The 24350-nt window shown below is 40.3% G+C and overlaps 1 protein-coding gene across 2 annotated transcripts in view; it reads right to left on the bottom strand.

The window, feature by feature from the left end:
* Positions 1-11511: 11511 nt before the first annotated feature.
* The window catches only part of tdrd5 (tudor domain containing 5), a 17139-nt gene continuing 4300 nt past the window's right edge, over positions 11512-24350 (bottom strand). The window contains exons 9-19 of one of the 2 annotated variants that reach the window (XM_034881191.1): positions 23064-23226; positions 21804-21976; positions 20120-20334; positions 18545-18754; positions 17460-17526; positions 16825-17025; positions 16463-16595; positions 13871-13938; positions 13365-13550; positions 13110-13257; positions 11512-11622 (exon numbers count right to left, since the gene is read on the bottom strand). In XM_034881191.1, the coding sequence (XP_034737082.1) occupies positions 11555-11622; positions 13110-13257; positions 13365-13550; positions 13871-13938; positions 16463-16595; positions 16825-17025; positions 17460-17526; positions 18545-18754; positions 20120-20334; positions 21804-21976; positions 23064-23226 (1632 nt within the window). In that variant the 3' untranslated portion in view covers positions 11512-11554. The remainder of the gene's footprint in view (positions 11623-13109; positions 13258-13364; positions 13551-13870; positions 13939-16462; positions 16596-16824; positions 17026-17459; positions 17527-18544; positions 18755-20119; positions 20335-21803; positions 21977-23063; positions 23227-24350) is intronic. The other variant, XM_034881190.1, reaches the window with a different exon arrangement.

Here is a 24350-nt window from a genome sequence, read left to right as displayed (position 1 = left end):
GGAAAAAGGCTGCAATGAAACAAAGAGTGAAAAATTTAAAGGGGTCTGAATACTTTCCGTACCCACTGTATATGCACATACATTCTGGCATAGGAGGAAAAAGACGCTCTGGGTTATTTTTATTCCTTTAAACCAATCACAATTGTCTTTGGCGGTGCTAAGCTATGGATGCAGCAACAGTGACTGTCGGTATCCGATCTGTGCTGACTGCATGATCAGTCATGCGGATGATAATTCTGTTTTAAGAGGAGTTACGGCACTACATGATCTGTTACACCCTTCCATTCGTAGTTGTAGCGGTCTGCCGTTAGCCTCCACCAGGAAACTAACGATAGTTTAGCTAACCACTAGCTGACAGCTTAACTCAGTCTAAAATAACGTTAACTCAAACTAAACACTGGGAACAAGTAAAGTAGAATTGAAGCAACAACTGTTAAATATTAACAGTTATTTTAGCTAAACTAACGTTAGTTTCCAGGTGGAGGCTAATGGCAGACCGCTACAACTACGAGCGTGCAGTGTTTTTAATCCTTGAAACAGGATTGTCATCTGAGCATGTGCATGAAGGATCGTGCAGGCAGCACAGATCGGGTACAGACAGTGGCTCTGCAGAATAATCTTGGAAAAGAACTTGTTTTGGTGGAACATTTGCATCGCACAAAATAAAAGGCCACATGAAATATTAAATAAAGTTACCTGTTTACACAATACAGTAACGTGACATTCAAATTATCTGGATAAACGTAGTTTATATCCACAATGTTCCACTTCTGGGATTGCGCCGTTGCCTGAGGCTATTTTGCAGAGTCACCATGGTTATTCCCAGTGCTAAGCACCACCCATGACAATTGTGATTGGTTTCGAGAAATGCCAATAAACCACAACATGTTTTCTCCCATCCTGGAACGATGTGTGGACTAGCCAGATGTGGAGGAAGGTCTGGCAAAGCGAGACTAGGTTAAACGTAATTTGCTCTTGCCAGTGGATTGCAGCGTGTACTTTTTCCACAGCAATCCCTCCAATGTCTCCCAGATAGTAAATGCCGTAAACATATTATTTGGAAATCTTTACAATCATTCCCTGTAAGAACCAAGCAAGCCTGCTTTAATGCACAATACACAACTTGACATTTTCAGTGTTTAGCTTGCTAGCTCCAAGTATGTTGTTTCCCAAAGAGAACAGAGTTTGAGAACGGTAACACACAGATCAGAAGGTGAGGGACATCCAGGCAATATACTGGAAATGTACGTCCACTGATCCTGACTAAGAAACAGGGAGAACCTGATAACATTAACATGCAATATTGTGTTTAATCTATGCAAAACTGTAAAAATGTATAAATAAAAAAGTATAAACTAGTTGTGGTTTTACGAAATGTATATAATCAAGAAAATAAAGATGCCCATCCAATAAATCATGATTCGTTTCAAGGATTTAATTTCAAGCTTCCTATAGATATTTTAAATTTTATTTGAAAACTAATTTGATCTGACAAGGTCTAATGTTATAACTACCTAAGCAAACCAGCTCACCTGGACAAGAGCAGAAAAGCCACAGTGCAGAACTGGCTGGAGCAAGCTATTGGCAGGATTTTGGAGGTGTATATGATTTAAGTGATGGTATGTGCAGTAAACTGCTAAGGTGTGACACTAGATCTGAGCTTCAAATTGCTGCTTCAGTCAGCAGTGACCTTCCCTCTTTGCATCCAGGACCAAAGTCCTGCAGTATTTCATTCTAGTCCAACTGGTAGTGGCTTGTGCTTGATTAAGTGGATCACAGATTAAAAGATCAGAGGTCACACCACCGAGACACTGATTGCAATAATATAAAATGTAAGTTATATACATTATATAAGTAAGGAGAAGTTGAAGTGCTGGTTTGGTGTGTTAAGGCTGTTGCAACAACATGTCAGCAAGCAGGCTAATGGTTTCTGATGAGTATTAATGAGACTGACTTTAACCATTTATCTTAATAAGAGCTCAAGCTGATGAGCTTAACATTGGCTTGGGGCAATTATTCGATCGGTTTACCAGACGGGTTATCCATTACAGTGATGAGCTCGAGCCAGAGGTTTGAGTCTCAGAAAAGTTCAATATGGAGAAGAGAAGAAGAAATGGCAGACACTATTGCATGGAGCACGGTGTGAGATTCTCCTCTGTGCTGGATCACATACTTTACAATCATGAGTTGTTATAATTAAACAGAAGAAAAACTGGATGGCTGGATTCAGCAGTGTTAGCCGCTACAGCTGAACAGAAAGAAGAAGAAAAAATCCCCTCTACCAAAACTACATCATCAGAAAAGCCAGTACCAGAAAGTCACAGCTACACTGACTGATTGACAGGTGAGTTCTGGGAAATGCAGTGGTGAAACCCACCGCAAGAAGTTCTGGTACTGAAGGTGGAGTCTCTCTTGTATCGAATAAAGCAGTGTATCTGGTAGTGTATGCATGGGAAATCTCAATCGAACATACGGCCACTGCACACACGCACACACTATAGCCTTCACATTGCCAGCTGTGTGAAAAGCGGGAGCAGTATCTCTATGGCAACCTGGGGAGTAGGAGGTCATTGTGAGTTTGTGTGTGTTTGCGTGTGTGTTTCAAAGCTAATGCTATTTCCTGTGCTGGGAGGCAGCTCTGACTTGATGCTTATCTGGATTTGCCCATCCCTGATATTTTAGTGTAGTGGCTGTTGTCTCTCTTACCATGTCCACACTAATGAAGTGAATACATATCAGATTTCATGTCAAATTTTCCATCCAAATAAACTTCTTCAGATACAGTGGCTTTCTAAAAGTAACCTATTCAGACTGAAAATATAATACAAAAATGCTTACTGTAAATCTCTTCTATCAGGCATGTGTAGGGATTCTGTGTGACTGTTTTCCAAATTTTCCCCAATTTGGAAATCGTCGTTCCCTCAGCACTGTGGTCCTTATCGTCGACCTGGGAGGTGTGGACAGGACTTCTGTCCACACCTTCTTCTGTTAGTCATGGAAGCCCAAATGCTTTATTTTTCCACACGCAAAGTGATTCATCAGTAGGGCTTAAAGGAATAGTTTGCATATTTTTAAGTGGGGTTGAAAAAAGCTATTTTTTCAATCTGGTGAGCGTATAAATTGATCACGTCTTTACAGCACCTTTTCATACTCTCACATGTGAAATTGTGCATACAGCAAGGAAAAAGGAGAAGTAAAAATTGGATATTAAAACACAACTGGGAGATGAAGGACAAGCATGACAAAGTTGAGTTTCATTTAGCCATAACGCAAGAAAGAAAACAAGGTCTGAATATGGGTCCTGACGTTATTTTCCATAGAGATTTCTACCAGTTATCATGTTATACTATGTATAGTACTTTAATTTTCAGCTGGTCCATATCACTTTAAAATATAACTTAATAAACGCAATAATTAGAGGTGACATTTTAATCTCCTTTGTCCCTGCAAAGATAAACGTGGCAAAGGACAAGAGAAGAAGAGGACAGAGGAAAGGAGGAGAAAAGGTGATGGAAGGAGAAAATAGTGTAAAAAAAAAAGGGGGCAGGAGAGAAGGAGAAAAAGGTGAGGAGGGAAAGAGGTTTCAGTGATATAGATTTGGGAAGATAGGAGCAGGAAAGAAGAGAGAGGAAATAGAAGGAGGCAAGAAGAAGAGAAGAGGAGTCGAGGCATGTGGGTGTGATTAATCATGACTAAGCGTTATGCTGCTGGCTGTAAGTGAAGTAATTCATCAGGTGACCAGCGGCTCTTCATTCAACGCTGCTTTTGCTAAACACAAAGTTTCATCACTTAACAGCAGATGGACAACATCGCTTAAAGATTGATTACACGCAGCCAGTTAACATCAATATCCATCTATTCTTACACAAGATAAGCAACTTTTCCAATCACAATAAATGAACAGTACAGTCTATACGAGAAGTCACCACCAATCTAGCATAGTCAGAAACAAGCAATGATACAGGGCACTTTTTCGGGGACATTTTTTTTTTTCCTTTGATTCAAAAATTCAACAGCTCGTTGAGTCGTCATAACCAATTCATTAGAACGTTCATCTATTTACTCCGCCATGGCAGCACACTAATAAGCAAAATAAAACAAGTTCCACATGCTCAGAATATCTTCAGAGGAAGCTGTCCAGAAAGCATCTGGACATTCTGTACCTCCAGAATTGGTGACAAAGCACAACCTTTCAGCAAGACCGTGTGAAGACAACCCTCCATAAAGACACCAAAACCAAACAGTATTGGCCACTGGAGCACAGGCAAGGACAGAACCTTTCCTAACCTTCCCCTAACTACTATGACGTGTTTCAGTGATCTAACCCTAACTGTATATTTGCCAAAAGCAAACTATTTCTCCACGCATGGATGAAAAAAAATAGACAACTGAGCATCTAAAACATCATTAAATGTTATCCAAGAATTTGGAAAATCATCCAAAATCAAGTCCATCACCCTTGACTTTACTTTGCCCTTTTGTTTTTAGCACCATATGGTTGCCATGTTGAATAGGGGTGTGTCCCTCTTTGGCGCAGAAGCTGCGGACTGTAGTTTCATGTAATGAATGTTGTAAGTGAATGGTTGCTGAATCCCACTGCTGTGACATTGCCTATATGAATGGATTTAAGCCTGCTCATCCCAGATATGTTGTATAGCTGACTGTCTTTTGTTGTACAAACCCTGTCTAATGCACCAAAGAGACTGACAATAGAGTTTGAAGCAAGGGTTTTAACTACAGATTCACAGTACTTATTGGAGGTCATTCCTTACAGGGACATTAATATTCAGATCTTTCTACCTTGTGTGGTTTAATATATTTTAGAATCTTTTAGAGAGGCATACAGGCTGATGCGTTTGTTCAAATAAAGGATGGCAAAAGAGACAAAATCAGGTAGGATGGGATGAGTAAAAGACGATAAGGGAGACAGGATGAGAGAGAGAGAGAGAGAGCAAGAACTCCAGGGACAAACAATACCCAGTGATGGTGTATATTGTCTCTGTTGTCATTGAGCATGGCAGTTTGATGCATTGCACTGCTGGACCAAAGACAATTCTGCGAATACGGACAGCCTGGCGTATCTGCATATCGATTACTTGTGGCTGCCATAAATACAGTTTAATGGAACTGTCAGTGTGTGCCATCGCATATTAACTGATGCTGGAGCTCAGCTGCAGCTGGATGCTGCTGCCAAACAATACTGGCCACACCTGCATCCAGGTGGAGAACAGCAGGGACTGTGGCAGGTGGTCTGAGAAACCTGTACTGACTGGGATATGGACATTGGAAAAAATAATTTTGCCTGTATATTTCAGCTTGCTGAGTAATAAAATAACTGCTTTTAAATTTGCTATAATTTTTGTAAGGAGGCCTTTTTACACTGCAACATAAACTGTAATACTAAACTGTATTTCAACTGTAAACAATCCAATGTAAAAGCCCTGAAATGAAGGATGTGAAAGTTTTGCAATTAATTTGTTAACAAAATACACTGCTTAATAAAGTCATCCATAACAACCCCATCGTAGACCAACACCCCTTGTCACTACCCGAGTTTATGATCATTTCATTGCTAACGTTAGCTTATAATGCCATTCAAGTGACAGTGTGCGTCTGTGTCATTATGAAATTTGTGAAATCCATCAAATATTAAACGTTCTCATTACAAACAATAACAAAACATGGAAATCATTTCAAAAACGTTTTAGCTATGTATGATATTCTGATTACCATTGCTTTAAAAAAAAAAAAAAAAAAAAAGCCATTCAAGTATAAGCCTTTGTTGGTGTTTGATGCTAACTTGTAGCCAGCAGTTAATTAACTTTGTTATGTATGTCCATTTTTATTGTATTAATATTACAGAAGTCTCTAGAAGACTTTGAAAACTGGTATTTTCTGCAGGGTTATTATTTTTAATTTACTGTAGAGAAGTTGCTTTTTCGTGTTAAAAATATTATATTTGTTTTTTGAGTTACTGTTTTTTCAGGTTCTCCTTTAGCATTCAGACTACAATGTTTTTTTCATTTTCCAAATCAAACCTTTTAAACAGGCTGTGTACTGTAGCATGCTGGGATCTGCTCCAAACAGCGTTGACTGAGGGTCCACATACTACAGTCGTGGTCAAAAGTTTTGAAAATGACACAAGGATTGGATTTCACAAAGTTCTCTCATTCCGTGTTTGTAGATATTTTTGTCAGCTGTTACTACGGTATGCTGAAGTATAATCACAAGCATTTCATAAGTGTCAAAGGCTTTTATTGACAGTTACATTAAGTTTATGCAAAGAGTCAATATTTGCAGTGTTGACCCTTCTTTTTCAAGACCTCTACAATTCGCCCTGGCATCCTCTCAATCAACTTCTGGGCAACATCCTGACTGATGGCAGTCCATTCTTGCATTATCAATTTTTCAAAGTTTGTCAGAATTTGTTTGTCCACCCTTCTCTTGAAGATTGACAACAAGTTCTCAATGGGATTAAGGTGTGAGGAGTTCCCTGGCCATGGACCCAAAATGTTGATGTTTTGTTCCCCAAGCCACTTAGTTATCACTTTGGCCTTATGGGTAGGTGCTCCATCATGCTTGAAAAGGCATTGTTTGTTTACAAACTGTTTTCTGAAGGTTAGGAGACGTTGCTCTCCGAGGATGTTTTGGTAACATTCTTTATTCATAGCTGTGTTTTTAGGCAAAATTGTGAGTGGGCCCACTCCATTGGCTGAGAAGCAACCCCACCCATAAATGGTCTCAGGATGCTTTACTGTTGGCATGTTGCAGGACTTATGATAGCGCTTACCCTGTCTTCTCTGGACAAGCTTTTTTCCGGATGCCCCAAACAATCGGAAAGGGGATTCATCTGAGAAAATGACTTTGCTCCTGTCCTCAGCAGTCCAATCCCTGTACCTTTCGCAGAATAATAATCTGTCCCTGATTTTTTTACTGGAGAGAAGTGGCTTCTTTGCTAGCCTTCTTGACACCAGGCCATCCTCCAAAAGGTCTCCGCACCTGCCTGCTGCCATTCCTGAATAAGCTCTGCACTGGTGGTGCCCCGATCCTGCAGCTGAATCAACTTTTGGAGCCGGTCCTGACGCTTGCTGGAATTTATTGGACGCCCTGAAGCCTTCTTCACAACAACTGAACCTCTCTCCTTGAAGTTCTCGATGATCTGATAAATGGTTAATTTAGGTGCAATCTTCCTAGCAGCAATATCTTTGCTTGTGAAACCCTTTTTGTGCAAAGCAATGATGACAGCATGTGTTTCTTTGGTTCTTCGGTTAACAGAGGAAGAACCCAACCAGCCTGACAGAGTCATCTCAAGCCTGGTCCTCACCGAGATAATCCCTGACATGATGTCAACTTTGCAATTAATTGCAATTTATCTGATCACTCGACATAACATTCTGGAGTACATTCAAATTGCCATGATAAAAACTGAGGCAGCAGACTTTGTAAAAATTAATATTTGTGTCATTCTCAAAACTTTTAACCACGACTGTAGATTTTTCTGAAGCTTTCAACCACATTCCTAATTTACAGCCCAAATTGTGGGCGTTCATTTTATCACATTACTGTTTCCAAAGTCAAAAATGAATGCTTAATGCTTTAAGTTGATTGTGCTTAATTGTGGTTAATGTGTTTAATGATCTGGAAATCTGCAGCTTGCTCTGATTCGTTTAACAATAAATTCATCCCTCCATACTAGCTTAAAGGGTAGCTTGTCCGTAAGCACCACGCCAGTGCAGCTGTAAAGTTGATGATACTTGGGTTTTTATTGGAATTTACAGCTAATTAACTTCTGGATGTGACTTTTAAGTGAATGTTTTTGTTAGAATTGACAGTGGCTTTTCTGAGGCAAAGTTCCTTTTAATATAACTATACTGGCAATTTTAGATATATAAAACAAAACGTGCTGCAAGTGGAAACCTAAACAGTCACTTCACTTCACAAAGTTTAAACTGGAACACCACATTTAGCAATAATGAGCAACCATAAGGGGGGACCATCTAAGACAAGAGTGAGGTGAACACAAGGTCATTCAGCATTAGTTTTCCTCCCTCTATTTTCCCCTCTGTCCTTCTAACAGGTCTTATCTGCCCCTCGTATACCTTCAAGGCCCAAAAAGGAGAATTCCGGCCAATTTTTATGTTAATCTTGATCGTTATAAATATGTGAGTATTTTCGACTGAAAAACCCGACCTGAATCGGTGCAGGCAACATTGAGTTGCTGCAGCTACGCGTACGAGCTTCCACTGAGCTAAAACGGCAGTTAACGGGGCAAGTTTTAGAGTGCCTTTGTGCCTCTTAACAGAGACACAATGCAATTAATATGTCCGCACAACATAAACAGGGCCCTTATGTAACATCAAGACGCGTTTTCAACTCAGACATTGTTTTAATTCACCTACCGCATACTTATAGCGCTCAAGATTAACATTAAAATTGGATGGAATTCTCCTTTAATTTGCAGAGCCATACATTCTCCATCTCAGACTGACAGGAGGCAGGGCTGGGACCATAATGGGAGGGTCATGACAATACCAACGTTACATCAACAAGAATCCCTGCACATGTAGTGGTGATTAAAGTACTGTTTGGAGTTAAAAGGAACAAGGAAACTGTTACTGTAACTAAGTGTGGCGTATAAGTCCAATGTGTGAAGTGGTTCTACTGTTATGTGCGTGAGTGTGTAGAAGTAGCAGAACTAGAGGCCTGAGGGATTAGAAGAATTGTCCTCAAAATTATGCAGCAGATAAGAATTTCGACACAGGGATAAAAATAAAAGGCGCCTCTTCTAGAAATTCTCTCTCAGTGGATGAGTGTGACAATGCAACCTCACTTACACACAGAATATAAACTCAAAAACAGCTGCTCACACACAAATCTCAAATATTACACACCCTATTAGAACGCACACATGGACACACTTGCACATTTTAAACATCCAAAATCATTAATTTAAAAGAAGACAAAGAGAAGAGAAGAGAGAAAAAACAAGTCTACCGGCCATCTGAGATATGAGGTTTCTGTCCTTTGCTTACTTCAACAGAAAGTGATCTTCTGAAGACTAATAACAGTGTGTTATCTTTTTATTAATGTCAAATAGCGGGGGCTACTTTTAATCTGTTCTACTGTGCATGGGAAAGAAAAGACCAATACCACAATGTAAAATTACAATATTAAAGCAATAAAGTATTATCAGCTAAATGTATTTAAAGCACCAAACATGAAAGCACTTGTTCTGCAAAGAAATGGCCTTGACTGACATGTTCATTTAAATCACATGAATAGATCATTACTAATGCATCAATTTGTTAGGTAGGATATTACTGTTGTAACTGGTTGAGGTGGAGCTCGTCTTAACCAGTGGATAAAACTACTTTACGTTATACATTCAGCTACTTTACTCCAGTGAATCCCAATCTAGGGTTCAGGTCCCTACAAAGAGTCACAAGATCTGTGGGGTGGGATTCTGGGTTTCTTTCCAAATGGATTTTTATTCCATGATACAAACACTTTTGTTACTTTTGTTAATGTAGTGCAAGTGTAGTATTGAGCTAACCATTCTTAGTTAGTTGTGTACTACTAATCAGTCAAATCCTTTCAAACAACTCCTGCTCTCTAGCTGCTTCTGCACTGAAGGCTTCCAATACATCTGCTCTGGCATCAACCTAATGCCTACAATATGGATGTAAATGAATAAAAGGGAGACAAAACACAACCCGATGATGAATATTACCCGTCATCTACTGGGCTAATTAGCAAACCAAAAGCCTGTGAAACAAAAGCAGTCTTCCTCTGACGGAGTCTGATTCAGGGTCTCGACTGTAAATCCAAACCATCCGATCTGCATGCTTCATTCAGCACACTGATGCTCTGCTGCTGTTGGCTGCTAATTCAGCTGCAACCACATTACTCTCCTCCTTAATAAGGTTTACGTGTATATCTGAGACGCACGCGCACACACACAAGCACACACGCGCAAAGACAGAAAGAGAGCTGGATAAGTCACCATTGGGTCTAGATTAGAGTGGCCTTCAATCCTCATACTGCCTGAAGAGCCTTGTATACTGATAAGACTCTTACACACATACAGAATTCACTCCGACAGAAATGTACTCATGCATTACCAAATAAATCAGTACATACTAATTAAAGACCCATCAGAACAGACACTAAAGCCTTCATAGCACTCAGCTGCAGTGTTTTACCTACTATACAACACCACTGTACCTCAACATTCACCACAAATGCCTAACGTCTTGTTTAAAAATTACTACTGTGTGATTATGTGCATGCTTGTTAAATACTGTCAATGTGAAAAACAATGGTTGTAATGTTTGTGTCTATGTATAGTTGTGTGTAAGTAATGCACTTGACTTACAAAAACTATAGTGTTTGTGTGCATAACAATTAGATATAAGGTTTGTGTTCCAAAACAAAGAATTCATATTTGCATGTCTTGTGGGTGTAAATGTATGTCTGAACGGTGTCATTATTCAGGAAATGTGTGCGTGTACAGCATATAGGTTAACGTGCTGCTGTGTTAGAGTGAGAGGAGGAGCGATTCTCAGTGGGGGCCTTTTGAAAAAGCTAATTGGCTGAGCCAGTAAAGGTCAGGAAGCCCGGCATGATGCAGATTAATGATCCAGGACTCCACATTCTGCTTTAACCTTTATTAGTCTGAGCACATTTTGGTAACAAATCTTTAGTTTCAAGCTCTAACCTCCCCATATGTTTTAAACACATCAAATCAGCTTCTTTTTTTATGATCATTTCGGAAAATTAGCTGAGAGAAGGTGGTCGGTTTTGGAACTGTAAATCTATATTGGGTTGAATGGACAGCTCTGTTAAATAAACATATTTGCTCCGTAGCTGTCAGCTCTGCTCAGTAAAGCAACCTGATTAACAGCAATGAGCATCAAGAGTTTAGAGATGGTCTTTTTATCGTTTTGTTTAATTCATTGTTCCTGTTGTGAGTGTTAAAAGGCTTTAAAAGAATACAGTATTAATGTAAAGCATTGTTTTAAAAGTGGTCTACAAATTTATGTGAGACACTGAATTCTCTAAGGCAAACTGTGGAAAATAAGAAATGACTAAACGGAAAATGCTAACATATTCTAGCAAATCAAATTTATTTTCCAAAATAAAACACTCTGTTGATTTTAACAGTATTTTGAAATGGTTTAAGCTTGTCCAGAACAGCAATATTAGTACATATAAAAGAAAGTAAACAATGTAACACAAAACAGACATCTTGATGGCTTCTGAAAATGATTAAATGCTTAACACAAAGACTAAAAGTTCTTTTTTTAACAAAAAGCATTCACAAGCGTGTTCACATTTAAAAAATAACAGCCATCAATTTCTAGTATTTCTTTTGACTTCCAAAACGGTTAGGAAAGTGCTACAATTACACAGTTATCAAACCAATAAACAGAGCCTAACATACAATTTAACTGATCTAGAATAGATTAAAATTAACTTCCTATAAAAAATGATTTTATCACTTTTTCCAAGTCGGTTGACTCATTCTGGTTGTGTTGGATGCAGGAGACACGTCCTACCTGGTCCCAAACACAGGAAACAGATGGCCTGAGTGTCGAAGATGGAGTGGAGAAACGGGTAGACCTGGACAACAGAAAAAAAAGACCAAAAAAAATAATATTAATATAAAACACAGCCATTACTATTAGGTGTTCAGCACACACACAAACAAATCTTTATCAATCCAATTTTCAAAGTAAACAACTCACTGTTCTGAATCACTACAGGCCATGCATCAGTAGCCTTAGCGGTGAAGCTCTTCATGGGGGACAGAGCGCAGTTGTCAGCTAAACTGGGATTCACACTACGCTACTTCCCTTTTTCAATATTGTGAGTGATAAATCAGTTTTTATTTATCATCCTACCTTATTATAATTGATCCTCATTACATTGTGATACTTAGAACTGTGCGAGCAAAGTCCTCCGTAGAACAACCTTAACGGGCCATTTTAATAAAGTGCCAGGCTAAAAGTGAGTCCCACAACACCCCTACTGTGAGTTGTGGTCAGTGTAGTATGTAACAAATATGCTGAGCAGATAAAACTCATCAGTAGGTACATCAAGACATACAAGAAAATCGTGACAAGTGCCACCTTTGCACATGCAAGTTTTTGTGTAGATTATTTTCAAAAGTTGAGCCATGTTTCTGCAATATTAGGTTCCTGAGGGAAGCCATTATACAAGTCTCAGGGCAAGCTGTGAAACAGAGATGAGATGCGTACGAAGGGGCACCATTTTGCTGTCTTTATGTAGTCACATACATTTTCTGTGTAAAGCTACAATTCATGAAAATTATTTGTAGATAAAGCTGCCTTGACCCGCTCCGTTTTCATTTTTTTTCTCCATTAAATCTTTGCAAGCAGAGCCATGGTGGAGCAGCAGTGTATAGATATCAGGACAAATGCAATGTAATGAAAACAGCTTGTTGGGTCAAATAGCTCTGGTAACAGGTCTAACTGAATCCGTGTCAGGTTCCCAGTGCAGGTATATCCACCATTGCAAGCAGCGGGATGGAAATCAATACATCCTCTAATAAAAGGTCATTGTAAAATCCTATTAGAAAATAAGTGTGTGCAAGAAAGGCCATGCCTTTGTGTGTACAATGTTATCTTTTTACAATTTGAAGGAAACAATACTACTCTTAGAAATAACTAAAACTTTATGTGATGATTTGCTCAAAATCAAATATTTATATTGTTTACTGTGTAAAGCATTTTGCTCAACTTTAGCCTTCAGTTGGATTGAACATTGGCGTCTAGTTTTACTGCCACAGAAGAAGTGGTGAATTTGTTTGTTTATAATGAACAGAGATTATACCAATGATGTCCATTCAAAAACAAATTCACATGGCAAATTACCATTCCTGAAATAGCTTCACACTAAATCCAAGTGACTTATCATCACCCTACGAGGCAAAGTATTTTTTGTATGAATCTTTTGCTGTTTGTTGTTAAGACCGTTATACTCAGTCTTAACAATTCAGCAGACTGGATTTTTTAAGTCAAGACTTAATGTGTATTCATGTGTATACACAAACCTTGTGTACTTAATTGGTATGCATGTTTATGTACCCTGAGTGCAGTCATGGATTTGGGCCAGGTCAGGGGTGTGGAGGCTCAGGGTCCTCAGGATCGGAGGTGGCTCGACCAACGAGTGGGCAGCGACTTTTGTCCAGTGCTGCTCATTTTTTGGTGTTGGTGCAGGAGTCATGCTTAGTGTCTGAGAAGAGATTAAAGTTTCTTTAATTGACAAAAGACAACCATTATTCTGTTTTAAAATAAATCTAGTGATTTTGCTTCCATAAAAAACAACTGATGTCTTCTTACTTTAACATCAGCTTTACAGTGAGTTAGGATTTTCTGGGTCTGGATCAAATGTGGAGGGGCGAGAGGGCTGGGGATCAGACAGGAAGGGCTGGTAGGAGGCGGTTTGTTGGCCACAGCCGAGCCCAATTCACTGCAGCTGAAGGTTTGGCCATTTATTAGAGCATTGAACGGGTTGGCGTCCATACCCTAAACAAGACACAGCAATAAAGAAAACTTTGGTGGTGTGTGTTCACTCTCAAATATGTCACACACAAATCTTTGTGTCCACATACAGAAAAACTGTTCTGACATTATACATTTTATTTTATTTATCCTTTATTTAAAGCAGTGCAAAAACTCAACATGAATCAACAATCAAAAACAAAATTACTTGAGTTGTATTCCGCAAGTAAGTTAGAATGACAAAATTAAGTCTGTCGATACCCAATTAAGGCAAGCTCCAATTTAAAACGGTCATTAATTGTACGTCTACACTGTTTAGTTTACTTATTATCAATTGGTCATACCTGGATATGGGGGCTAACTTCTTTGTCCTCAATAAACTCCAGGTCAGGCAGCTCTTCCTCCTCAACCTGAGACATCAAGAAACTTGCCATTTCCTTAAAATTTCATTAACAAATGTCACTGTACAGTGATCTTTGGTTGTATTTTCTGGATGTTGAATTATTTGTTCATAAACCAACATGATTTCAGCTGATGAAATTGCATATATAACATAAGCGCAATACCACTACTTGAGGCTGTGAATTTGGCAAGAGGACTACAGAAATTGAAGAATCAGGAGAGAAAGATGCTTCAGTGACCAGACAATGGCTGGCCATCCCGTTCCAAATGCAGGTCCTTGCCACACTGGGGGAAGCCAGCTGTTGTTTTTAATAAATATTGGCCTATTTATAATTTGCAACTTTATCACAAAGCCTTGTTTAGATATAATATATAGGTTTGTTAAATCTTATCATATAGGTCTGGGATATCGAGGCTGTTCCCAAGTGCCGTAATACCCGCCGTTTAAGACAGTATAATCAATATAGGTATAGATCAGGTTTACCTACACTGTGCGAGAGTAGGCCGAAATTATAATTCTATTTGCCCGCCAGATGTCATGATTTGGCATAAAGAACAGCTGCAAGGGTTATTAACATACTGATCAGCATTGATAAGGTGCTTTGTATTGACTATTTATGGTTAAAAATGGGCGTGTACAGAGGGGGGGGATAAGAGGCTGAATCACGTACGCACACTTTTGGCTCATCTGATTTATTAAGAGAACATTGATTACAGATGTGCGTACACACGGCTTAATAAATCTGAATTTTTTTGCCGTACGCTAGGCCTGCACGATATTGGAAAAACTGACATTGCGATATATTTTTCCCCTGCAATATATATTGCAATATTAAAAAAGAAAATTTTTAAAAGATGACAAATATCTCCATTTGGAAATAAATCATTCTTGACTACTGCGGTGAGTTTGTAGAGGAGTGCATCTACAGAGAAGATGAACTATGATAAACTTTGATGCTTTACAAACACCAAAGCACGTAAGCGCTGTGACTAGGTCTACTCTTCTGAAGTGATTTTGGAAAGGAAAATTAGGAAGAAATACGCTAGTTTACTAGCATGACACCATTGTATCCATATAATACTATCAATCCAGGCTAAAGTGTATGACAATGACTGCATGCTGCTTCCTCTAAATTTCAGGTTGTGGTTGACTAGCGGGGCCAGCTTGTTTTTTTAATAAATTGACCTGCATGTCAGACGCACTAGCAAAAAATTCTGTGTATCCAAGAAAATCAATGTAAAGGACGTTAGATCAGAAACAGACATCTGTTGTAGATTAATGTTACGTTTCCAGTGTTGCGGCTCTGAACCGCGTTAGATGAGATGAACGGACGCCTTGTTTCTTTAGCTTGTTTCTTTAACTATATTAGCTGTAGCCTGGCTGGTAGCAGCTTTCTGCAAGAGGAAATGGCTGGGAGACGTAATTATGTTGCAGTAATTAGGTGATTTAGTTCGTATTGGCAGCAAACATAAAACACTGACCACTGTAGCTGCAATGACTACCCATCAAAACTATGCGCATCACTGTCAGCTGCTGCCTGTGGTACTTTTCTACACACCGAGAGCCTTACTTCCCATGACAATAACCCTAGTCGGATTAACGTCACATACACACGTTGCCCACATGGATACCCGTCTTAAAGGGTAAAGGGTCGGCCGGTAATAGTCATGTTAAAGAACAATGGTGAAAGTTAACTTTTCTAAAGTACCAAGCAGCAAAAAAGGATTAGAGTCAACATCCCAACATCCTGCGATGTGACTATCACGCATGGGCACATTGCGATGTCGATGCTAAAACACATTATCGTTTAGCCCTACCCCACCACCGACTGTATCAGAGGTAGAGCTCCACCCATCATTCTTCCAATCCTTCCCCACTCATGGATACATGGAGAACTGCCATAACCCAGTTATTCACTTAATCGGGGTGTGCATGAAAACACACTGACTGTTAAATCTTCTTTACTATATGTTCCCTTTAACAACTATCCACTCATTAAGATAGGAGCAACACAATATTGTAATCCAATATACATTAAACAGCCCACTGATTGGCTGTCACATCATTTATTGGCCATCAACAAGCTGTGACCTTCTCAACAGTGTGACTATACATTAAGGAGCATTGAATAGGACCCCTCCCCCCCTCTTTTTGGCAACAGGATGTGTGTGTGTGTTTGTGAGTGTCAACACTTGGGTGGGTGGGTGCGTGGTGCTGCAGTGGGCCTGCAGCAGTGACAGTATGGCTGGTAAGATAAGAGCCACGGGCAGTGGAGAATAAATGCTTTCCAGCAACATTAAAAGATTGGGCAAGAAGGAGGAAGTGTAAGAGGGGGAAGGGAGAAGAGACAAAGAGAGTGAACTCATAGACAAGAAACAATTGAGATATAAAGCTGCAAATCAAAGTAACAGAGTATTGGCAATACTGTTTTGTTTGGCAATACTGCAGCCTCAAAGCTTTTTACATTCATTGGCAGAAGTTTGCATCTGCGTGTGTATGTGCATGTGCGTGTGCATGTGCGTGTGCATGTGTGTGAGCGAATTCAACATGGACTGTTCAATCATGTTTGCTGGCTTGGGTGCGTAAGTGGCTACCTCTTCTACCTCTGGCAAGTCAACCATTCCCTCCCCGAGGTAGAGACTCACTGGGCGGATTTGGACGCACAACTAAGGAAAGAAAAGGGATGTACACAGTACACAGAAGTGGGTGTATACATCAAGTTTAAATATATACTGTATCAATAGCTATAAAATGTATTTCAGTACTCATACAATGGTCACATAAACATTTGTCTATAGTCAGATGGACCCAAAGTTATAAATGACAGACATCTGCAAGCTAATCAAAAACTGGTATTTATCATGACTATGGCAGAAATAAGTGTGTGGCGCTTACTGCTGCACTAACTGCAGGGCTGCAGGCTGTCCCGTGGCCCTGGCTCACCAGGATGGTGTGGATGTAGATGTCGATATCAGTATGTGTGTCACACAGGTAGAGCTGAAGCACACCTCTGGTGTAACAATCCAAAGCTCCCACCAGGGTGCGTTCGGAGCACAGCTTCTGGAAAGAAGCCCTTGCCTCAGCAGTCCAACTGCCCTGCAAGAGGCAAACCACAGCGCTATTATTCATAAAAGTCAATATAACAGAACATTTTGAAGTTTTGACTACTTAGTTTAAAATTATGGAACTTTTGAACATAAACAATCATGAAGCCGTTGGTGGGCTAACAAAAAAGGAAAATAATCCAACACAGATGTGGAATTTTAAACAAATACATTTCACGTGTCAAGTCAAAGGCAAATATTCACTAGGCGTTTAGGACAATCAGTCTGACAATGATACAGGATGAATGCATGACCAAGAAATGCAAGGACCATGAAATACAACACCGTCTTTAGGAACTAATACAGGATGAATGCAAGATACAGATGACCACTGTGGTACTAACAAAAAGTGAAGGTAGGCCTTTTCAAGAGAGCTCACATTTGCCAGGTAACTGCATATATTATTAAATATGCTATAAGACTCACAGTGGTTGGTTTAATTCCAGCCAGTGATGATGGAACAGCTTGTGCCGGAAGTTCAGAATAACATGACCTGAGGAAACAGAGATGAACCGTAGAGAGCACAGCAAAACACAGAAACCAATCAACTTAATAGCAGTAGAGGTAGTACTAGTTGGAAAGTTTAACTGCTTGAAGCCTAACTTTTGCCAAAAGGCAATCTAGGATCTTTTTTTGGATGTACCCGAGTCAAACTTTTGCTTAAAAACACTTTTAAGATTCACAGAATTTTTGGTCTTAGTCAAATGGCCATTTGAGGGGAGTGCTAGGGGTACTTCTATGATAGTTAACACTTCTGCCTCACAGCAAGAAGGTTCTGGGTTCATGCGTGCTTTTCTATGTGCAGTTTGCATGTTCTCCCTGTGTTTGTGTAGGTTTCCTCCGGGTGCTTCGGTTTCTTCCCAACATAAAGACATGCATGCTACGTAACTAGGACTACAGTTGAAAATTACCCGACTGGCTAACAATGGCGCATTTACAGAAACGTTGATTTATGTGCATTGTTCTAATAAATTTAATTCCATCTATCAATAGCAACAATAAAACACAAAGAAGGCTCGACACAACATGAAACTTTGCTCGAAGTATCACCAGGGACTCTACACATGAACCGAGCATTGAGAACATTGTTTGTCTACTTAGAGTTTACTTAAAAGCAGAGATGGCAGCGAGGGAAAAAACCAACAGCTAAAGGGAGTTGTTCAAAAACCTTTTTAGTAAACTCTGTGTACACAAACAATGTTCTCAATGCTCGAGTTCATGTGTAGAGACACTGTTGATACTTCGAGCAAAGTTTCATGTTCTGTCGAGCCTTCTTGGAATTTTAAAAATAATGATGTTGATGCTATTATAGTAGTGCCATTAGCACTCCCATTCAAAAGACCAATTGATAAAAATAAAATAAAATAAAAACAAATTACGGTCAATCTTGAAAGTGGCGCTTGAGCCCTAATTAGTCTTTTAAACAAAAGTTTGACTCGGGTACATTCACAGTAGGACCCTAGGTTACATTTTGGCGCGAGTTTCGCTTTTAATTTATGAGATGCCCTTACTTGAGGAACTTGAGGTTGGCGCTCTGTACCACGGTTATGTCGCCAAAGTCGACGTAGTACACCTCGACCTGAGTGGGGCTGATGATCTGGTGGATCACCACCCGGTAGAACCACATTCCTTTGGGTGACACGCAGCAGACTTGACCCCGTCTGACAAATTTTTCAGGGAGGCGGTAACGCTCTGACACCTCAGGATAGGTGTAACATTGTCTACAAGCACAAGAGAAAGAGAGAAAAAAAATACAAAAGACAGGATGTCATAGCTCATAGAGAAGTATCAGGAAGCTTGAAATGTAAAAGTCTATGTTGAGACTTTGTTGAAGGACTGATGTTTACATTCTGTAATGTGTGAAAGCGAAGTGATGTGTCTCAGTAAACATTCATTCATTTATTCTGCTACATGGCCTTGTTTTGTCATTGATTACACTCCACTTTGCAACACAGTTATACAACAGATACCTTATTTATTGATATGGATTGATTTCAATATTGATTATCCAACACCAGATTCTTTTGCACCTTAAAATAATGTTTCCAAACTGTTTCAGTGGTTCATTAACTCTTTGGAATGAGACAAGAATAATGGTAAGGGTAACAGTAGTGGGCAATTCCGCTCCCAACGTGTAGTGGGAATGATGAGGAAAAGTGCTTTGGCACCTACAGTAAAAGGTGCTGGTTGATAAGTGGCTAATGCTAAATTATGTGAAGCTTGGAAGGTAACAAGATTACGACACCGTTCAACACGTTCAGTTATTTATAGTATGATCGTTTTGACCACGGTTAACAACGCTGGGCTAACCCACAAATTCATCAGTAACGTTAACTGTACAGATAGATGACTAATCTAATGGTAATTTAGCTAACTAGCACACCCCTGTCTTCTGCCTCGGACTCCCGGCTTACATTTGAGATCAGAGCCTACAACAGCCCCAGGGACACATCCATTCCGCAGTCAGCCCCCAGCCAGCTAGCAACCATCCCGGTCATTACATAACACCGGTGCTAAGGATGCTACTGGCAGTTTACTTAACCGTAGTCAGGACAGCGACCATTCGTAACTTTACGCCTCTATTAGCGTTACCAGTGCCCCTGCCACCCTTTAGCTTTTAACCGTCTTTACAATTAGCTAAAAATTACTAAATTTACTAAACTAATTTACAAAACAGGGATAGGGCACCAAAATGGCTTATACTAATTTAAAGATGTGGTAGCACTGGATCTGGATGAGAAGGATAACTCAGGAGGGGGTTTGTCGCAATTCTGCCTTCTCCCACCGCAACACAGGTTAGTGAAGTGTCGTGATTTCTGATTAATTTTCCATAGGATACATTTTTTTTTTCTAGTATGTTATCTATAGTAATGAACACATTTTTAGAAAATATAGCTCTTTTACCTACACATCAGATAGAGCAATATGGTTAGATATACTACATATGAGCGTGCCAGGCATGTTAAAATGGTAATATAAAAGGATTATGTATACAGAAACTAACGCTTTCTGTACACATAATCCTTTTATATTACCATTTTTTTTACAATATCTTTTGACTTTGCTGCCAATAACAAGTTCCCCACCTCATCTCAATCATCATGTCTTCCATAGCCTGAGACTCCTTACTCTCGCTGAAGCGGAGGTAGAAATTTCCTGGCGACTCCGCCTGTTCAACCAGGACTTCTATCAGCTCTCGAGCACCATGGGGTGTTGGTGGTTTAAGACGTTGACTCTGCAGGGCATCCAGGGGCACCGAAGGGCTGCAATGCACCTGAATGGCAGTGTACATCTGAGACATCTACAGTAGGACACATGAAAAACACAGTGGTAAGCTATAATGATGTTTAATAATTGTTTAATTTAGCCCTTTACAGAACACACTTTTTACAAGTACAAAGCATATTACAGCTACGGCACTTCTAAAAAGTAAGTTTAAGAAATGTCAAACTTTGATGTATGGACCAAAACATTTTACACAGGGTACACTGTTAATGGGAGACTGACACCTGCTTGTTTGCACTGGCATTGTAAGAACACACGATGTAATGTTCCGATTACCTGACAAAATCTTTATTTAGGTCTCTCTGTTAAAGATTGCACTTAGAGCATAGTAATTAGGGCTGTAACAATACACCAAACCCAGGGTTTGTTTCATATCACAACTTTTGACCCAGGATTTGATACAAACCTTGATTATTTTATTTTTGTGGGGGGGGGCTCAGTAAACATAATTCAACCGTAATTAAAAAAAAAATTCTGCCACATGGTTTTGTTTTGCCATTGATTACATCCCACTTTACAACACAGTTATATTTATTTATTATTTATTTTATTTATTTATTTATCCAACACCAAAACTTAATTTGTACCTTAAAATAATGTTTGGAATGAGACATAATAATTATTGTAATGGTAAAGACGAAGGAGCTGTTCATTGACTTTGAGAGATTCCTGAGGAGGCAGCGCACTTTCAACATCTGCAGCCAACTGCTGTGGATGTTTTACCAGTCTGTGGTCACCAGTGTCCTTTTCTACACTGTGGTGTGCTGGGGGGGCAGCATATCCAAGGAGGACACCTCCAGGCTGGATAAACTGATCAGGCGGGCCGGCTCTGGGGTCGGCATGAAGCTGGACTAACTGGTGACGGTGGCAGAGAGGACGACACTTGACAAACTGCTGGACATTACTGACAATGCCAGCCACCCCCTGCACACCGTCATCAACAACCAGGGGAGCCTGTTCAGTGGAAGGCTGCTCCTTCCCAAGTGTAGGACCAACAGACTCAAGGACACATCCATTCCACAGTCAGCCCCCAGCCAGCTAGCAACCATCCACTATCATTACAGCCCCGGCCCGAGGACACATCCATTCCACAGTCAGCCCCCAGCCAGCTAGCATCCATCCCGGTCAGCACATAACTCCGGTGCTAAGGACGCTCCCGGCAGTTTACGGATTCGACGGGAAACAGACCCAGGCACCCCGAGTCACAACAGCGGCCATTCGTGATGTTACAGCTCCGATGGTGTTACCGGTGCCCCCTCCTTTCACTTCTAGTAGTCTTTACAGTTAGCAAAATTTACCAGACAAAACGGGGGATAAGACACCAAAAGAAATAATACTAATAGCAATTTAAAGATGTGGTGGCATTGGATCTTGACGGGAAGGATGGTTCCGTGGTCCAGTGTCGCGTTTTTCGGTTTTAATTTGAATATCGTTACAGCCCTAATAGTAATGTAAAACAACATGACAAAAAAGATACTGTCGAACCTTTTCGTGGGTATTCTTGGAATTGTTGGTTGCATTGGTCTTTAGATCCTCATTATCATCATCTTCTACTATATTAGTGTTGCCTCCTTCCAGTTTGGCTTCCCAAGGAGACTCTTCATAGCTCATAATTGGCAGCTTCCCACTGTCACCAGATCTCTCAGTCACCTTTGAGTCTACAAAATAAAGAAAAATACATCTTCTGCTTAGTTGAAAATCATTGTTGCACAAGAATGCTTTGTCATGTGAAATATCAGGCATCACCATTTATTATAATACATTATTGATTAGAAAAGTATTGACTGCAGAAACAAACAGACTTGTGTCCTAGTGAGGCACCAGTAGCAGGTTCTCAAGAAGACCTCCATATTACATAACATTTATATTTACAACAACTGGTGATAGCATTAAGTGTAACCACGAAATGAATAATCCATGTCCAGTATTTCTCGAACCAGCATTACTACACACCTAATGAAGTTCTTGATGGTTGGTATCTAGGGTTGAGTATGGTTTGTTTGGGTGGGTTGAGCCTTCTGCAGCGTAATGTTAACTAGCGTCACATGCAGTGATGCTTCTGTTTCGAGCATCAAAGAGCAGTTCTGGCGTTTAAAGGCCCTGACACACTAACCCGATATTCGGCCATCAGACAGTCTGGCGAGGTCGGTGACGGAAGTCTGGTGTGTTCCATGTCGTTGGCCCGTCGGCCTACATTTTGGCCAACCTGACATGCTGAGTCGAAAGGCGGGCACTGCAACCAGTCGGACTCAAATGATCAATCTGATTGGTGGAGTGCTAACCTGGAAATGACGAGTGGGATGAGCGTGACTAGTCTCTCAAAATGACGAAAATCTTTTACACTGACGATTCAGCCACTGCATGGCGTATTTCTAGCTTAAATTTTTATTCTAAAAACACGTTTCAGTGAACTATTTCAGTAAAATATGAGATTGTATTCTTAACAAGCCGCCATGACATTATGGCTTTCAATTTCCGGAGAAACTGGACCCACGTGATGCATTTGTCCAATCAGCTGGCGTTCACTTTGGTGTGTTCCGAGGCACTTTTTCTGGCCAACTCCCTGAGATGGCCAAAAAAAGGGCCTTTTCTGCCAACGGTCAGCCATTGGGTTAGTGTGTCAGGGCCATAAGTGGCACCAAAAGGAGTCACTGTTATCAGCGTTGTAATTCGTTCCGGTAGATACTGGTCATACTGACACTGGTTTTCGGTACCCAAACCTACTGGTATTTAACGCATACACACCTGATTGCGCAATGTCACTGTCATTTATCACCATGACTATCCAGTGCTGCACATTGTCATCCACTACAGGTTTCAGGTGGAAGGTGTCACTCATGGCACTGACCAGTTCAGTGACACTAACAAAGCCGCTTTGTTGCAGTGGAACATCCTCACCAAAAAGCCTCTGAGGAGCAAAAAACATTTTTAATTACTATCTGAACTAAAGAATAGCTTAGGCGCTTCCTACTCATGACTAGGGTCACATTGGCTATATGTGTGTGAGTAACTTTCTACACCAGGAAGGTGGCCAAAGACGCAAGAAACAAAACCAAAACAGTGAAGCCAATGCTTTTTATTTAGCTGGATGTGTAATGACTGAATCTAGTTCTTCATATGAATGAGTTTTTAAAGGGTAACTATCGTATTTTTTCAACAATTTCCCCATGCAGCGGCCGAAGGGCTACGAGGCTCGGGATATGGGTAGTGCTCCCATAGGTGCTGTGCCCCTATATTAGGGCTGCACGATTATGGCCAAAATGATAATCACGATTACTTTAACAAAAATTTTGATCACGATTATTTGTTGATTTTAACTAAAACAAATTTTATCGTCACATAGGCTATTTATAACTGCGAGAGGGAGTGTGATTGACGCTACTCACAGAGAGACGGCTGACTCATTATGAACGGCTCCACCACGGTTTGAAAGGCGGATACAAACGTGTGTATGAAATGTCTGCATCGTCACTGCACTGCATTTTTAATGAACTATGATATTCTGGCAATGGGTCACATCTCTTGCAGGTCCAGCAGCTCCATCTCACAGGCTATTACTCTACCAACTGAAGTAAGTTGCATTCCATAACTTCTGTGTTCTTTGCCGTGGCCGCCGTGATAGCAGTTACCCGCGGAAACACTGGTACAAATACAGGTTTGCCCCTCATATTAACATTACACAGCTGTGTTAAAAAGTTTCAAAAATTAAAACAGTGGTGGAGTTTGTGGACCAGTGCAATGTGGCCGGGCTGCGCGGAGAGTAGACTAGAGATCAAACACAGGCACGGCTTTACAGACGAAATCTTGCAAATTGTAACGCGTCTTTGTCCTATTTGTAGTGGAGATGAGTGGTACGTCGGTGGGGTCTTCTGCTGTTGTAGCCCATCCGACTCAAGGTTGTGCGTGTTGTGGCTTCACAAATGCTTTGCTGCAAACCTCAGTTGTAACGAGTGCTTATTTCAGTCAAAGTTGCTCTTCTATCAGCTTGAATCAGTCGGCCCATTCTCCTCTGACCTCTAGCATCAACAAGGC

The sequence above is a fragment of the Etheostoma cragini genome, chromosome 9, assembly GCF_013103735.1.
Source record: "Etheostoma cragini isolate CJK2018 chromosome 9, CSU_Ecrag_1.0, whole genome shotgun sequence".
In the NCBI taxonomy this organism is placed as follows: domain Eukaryota; kingdom Metazoa; phylum Chordata; class Actinopteri; order Perciformes; family Percidae; genus Etheostoma; species Etheostoma cragini.
The sequence above is the reverse complement of the archived record's forward strand: the minus strand, read 5'-3'. Positions and strand labels throughout refer to the sequence as shown.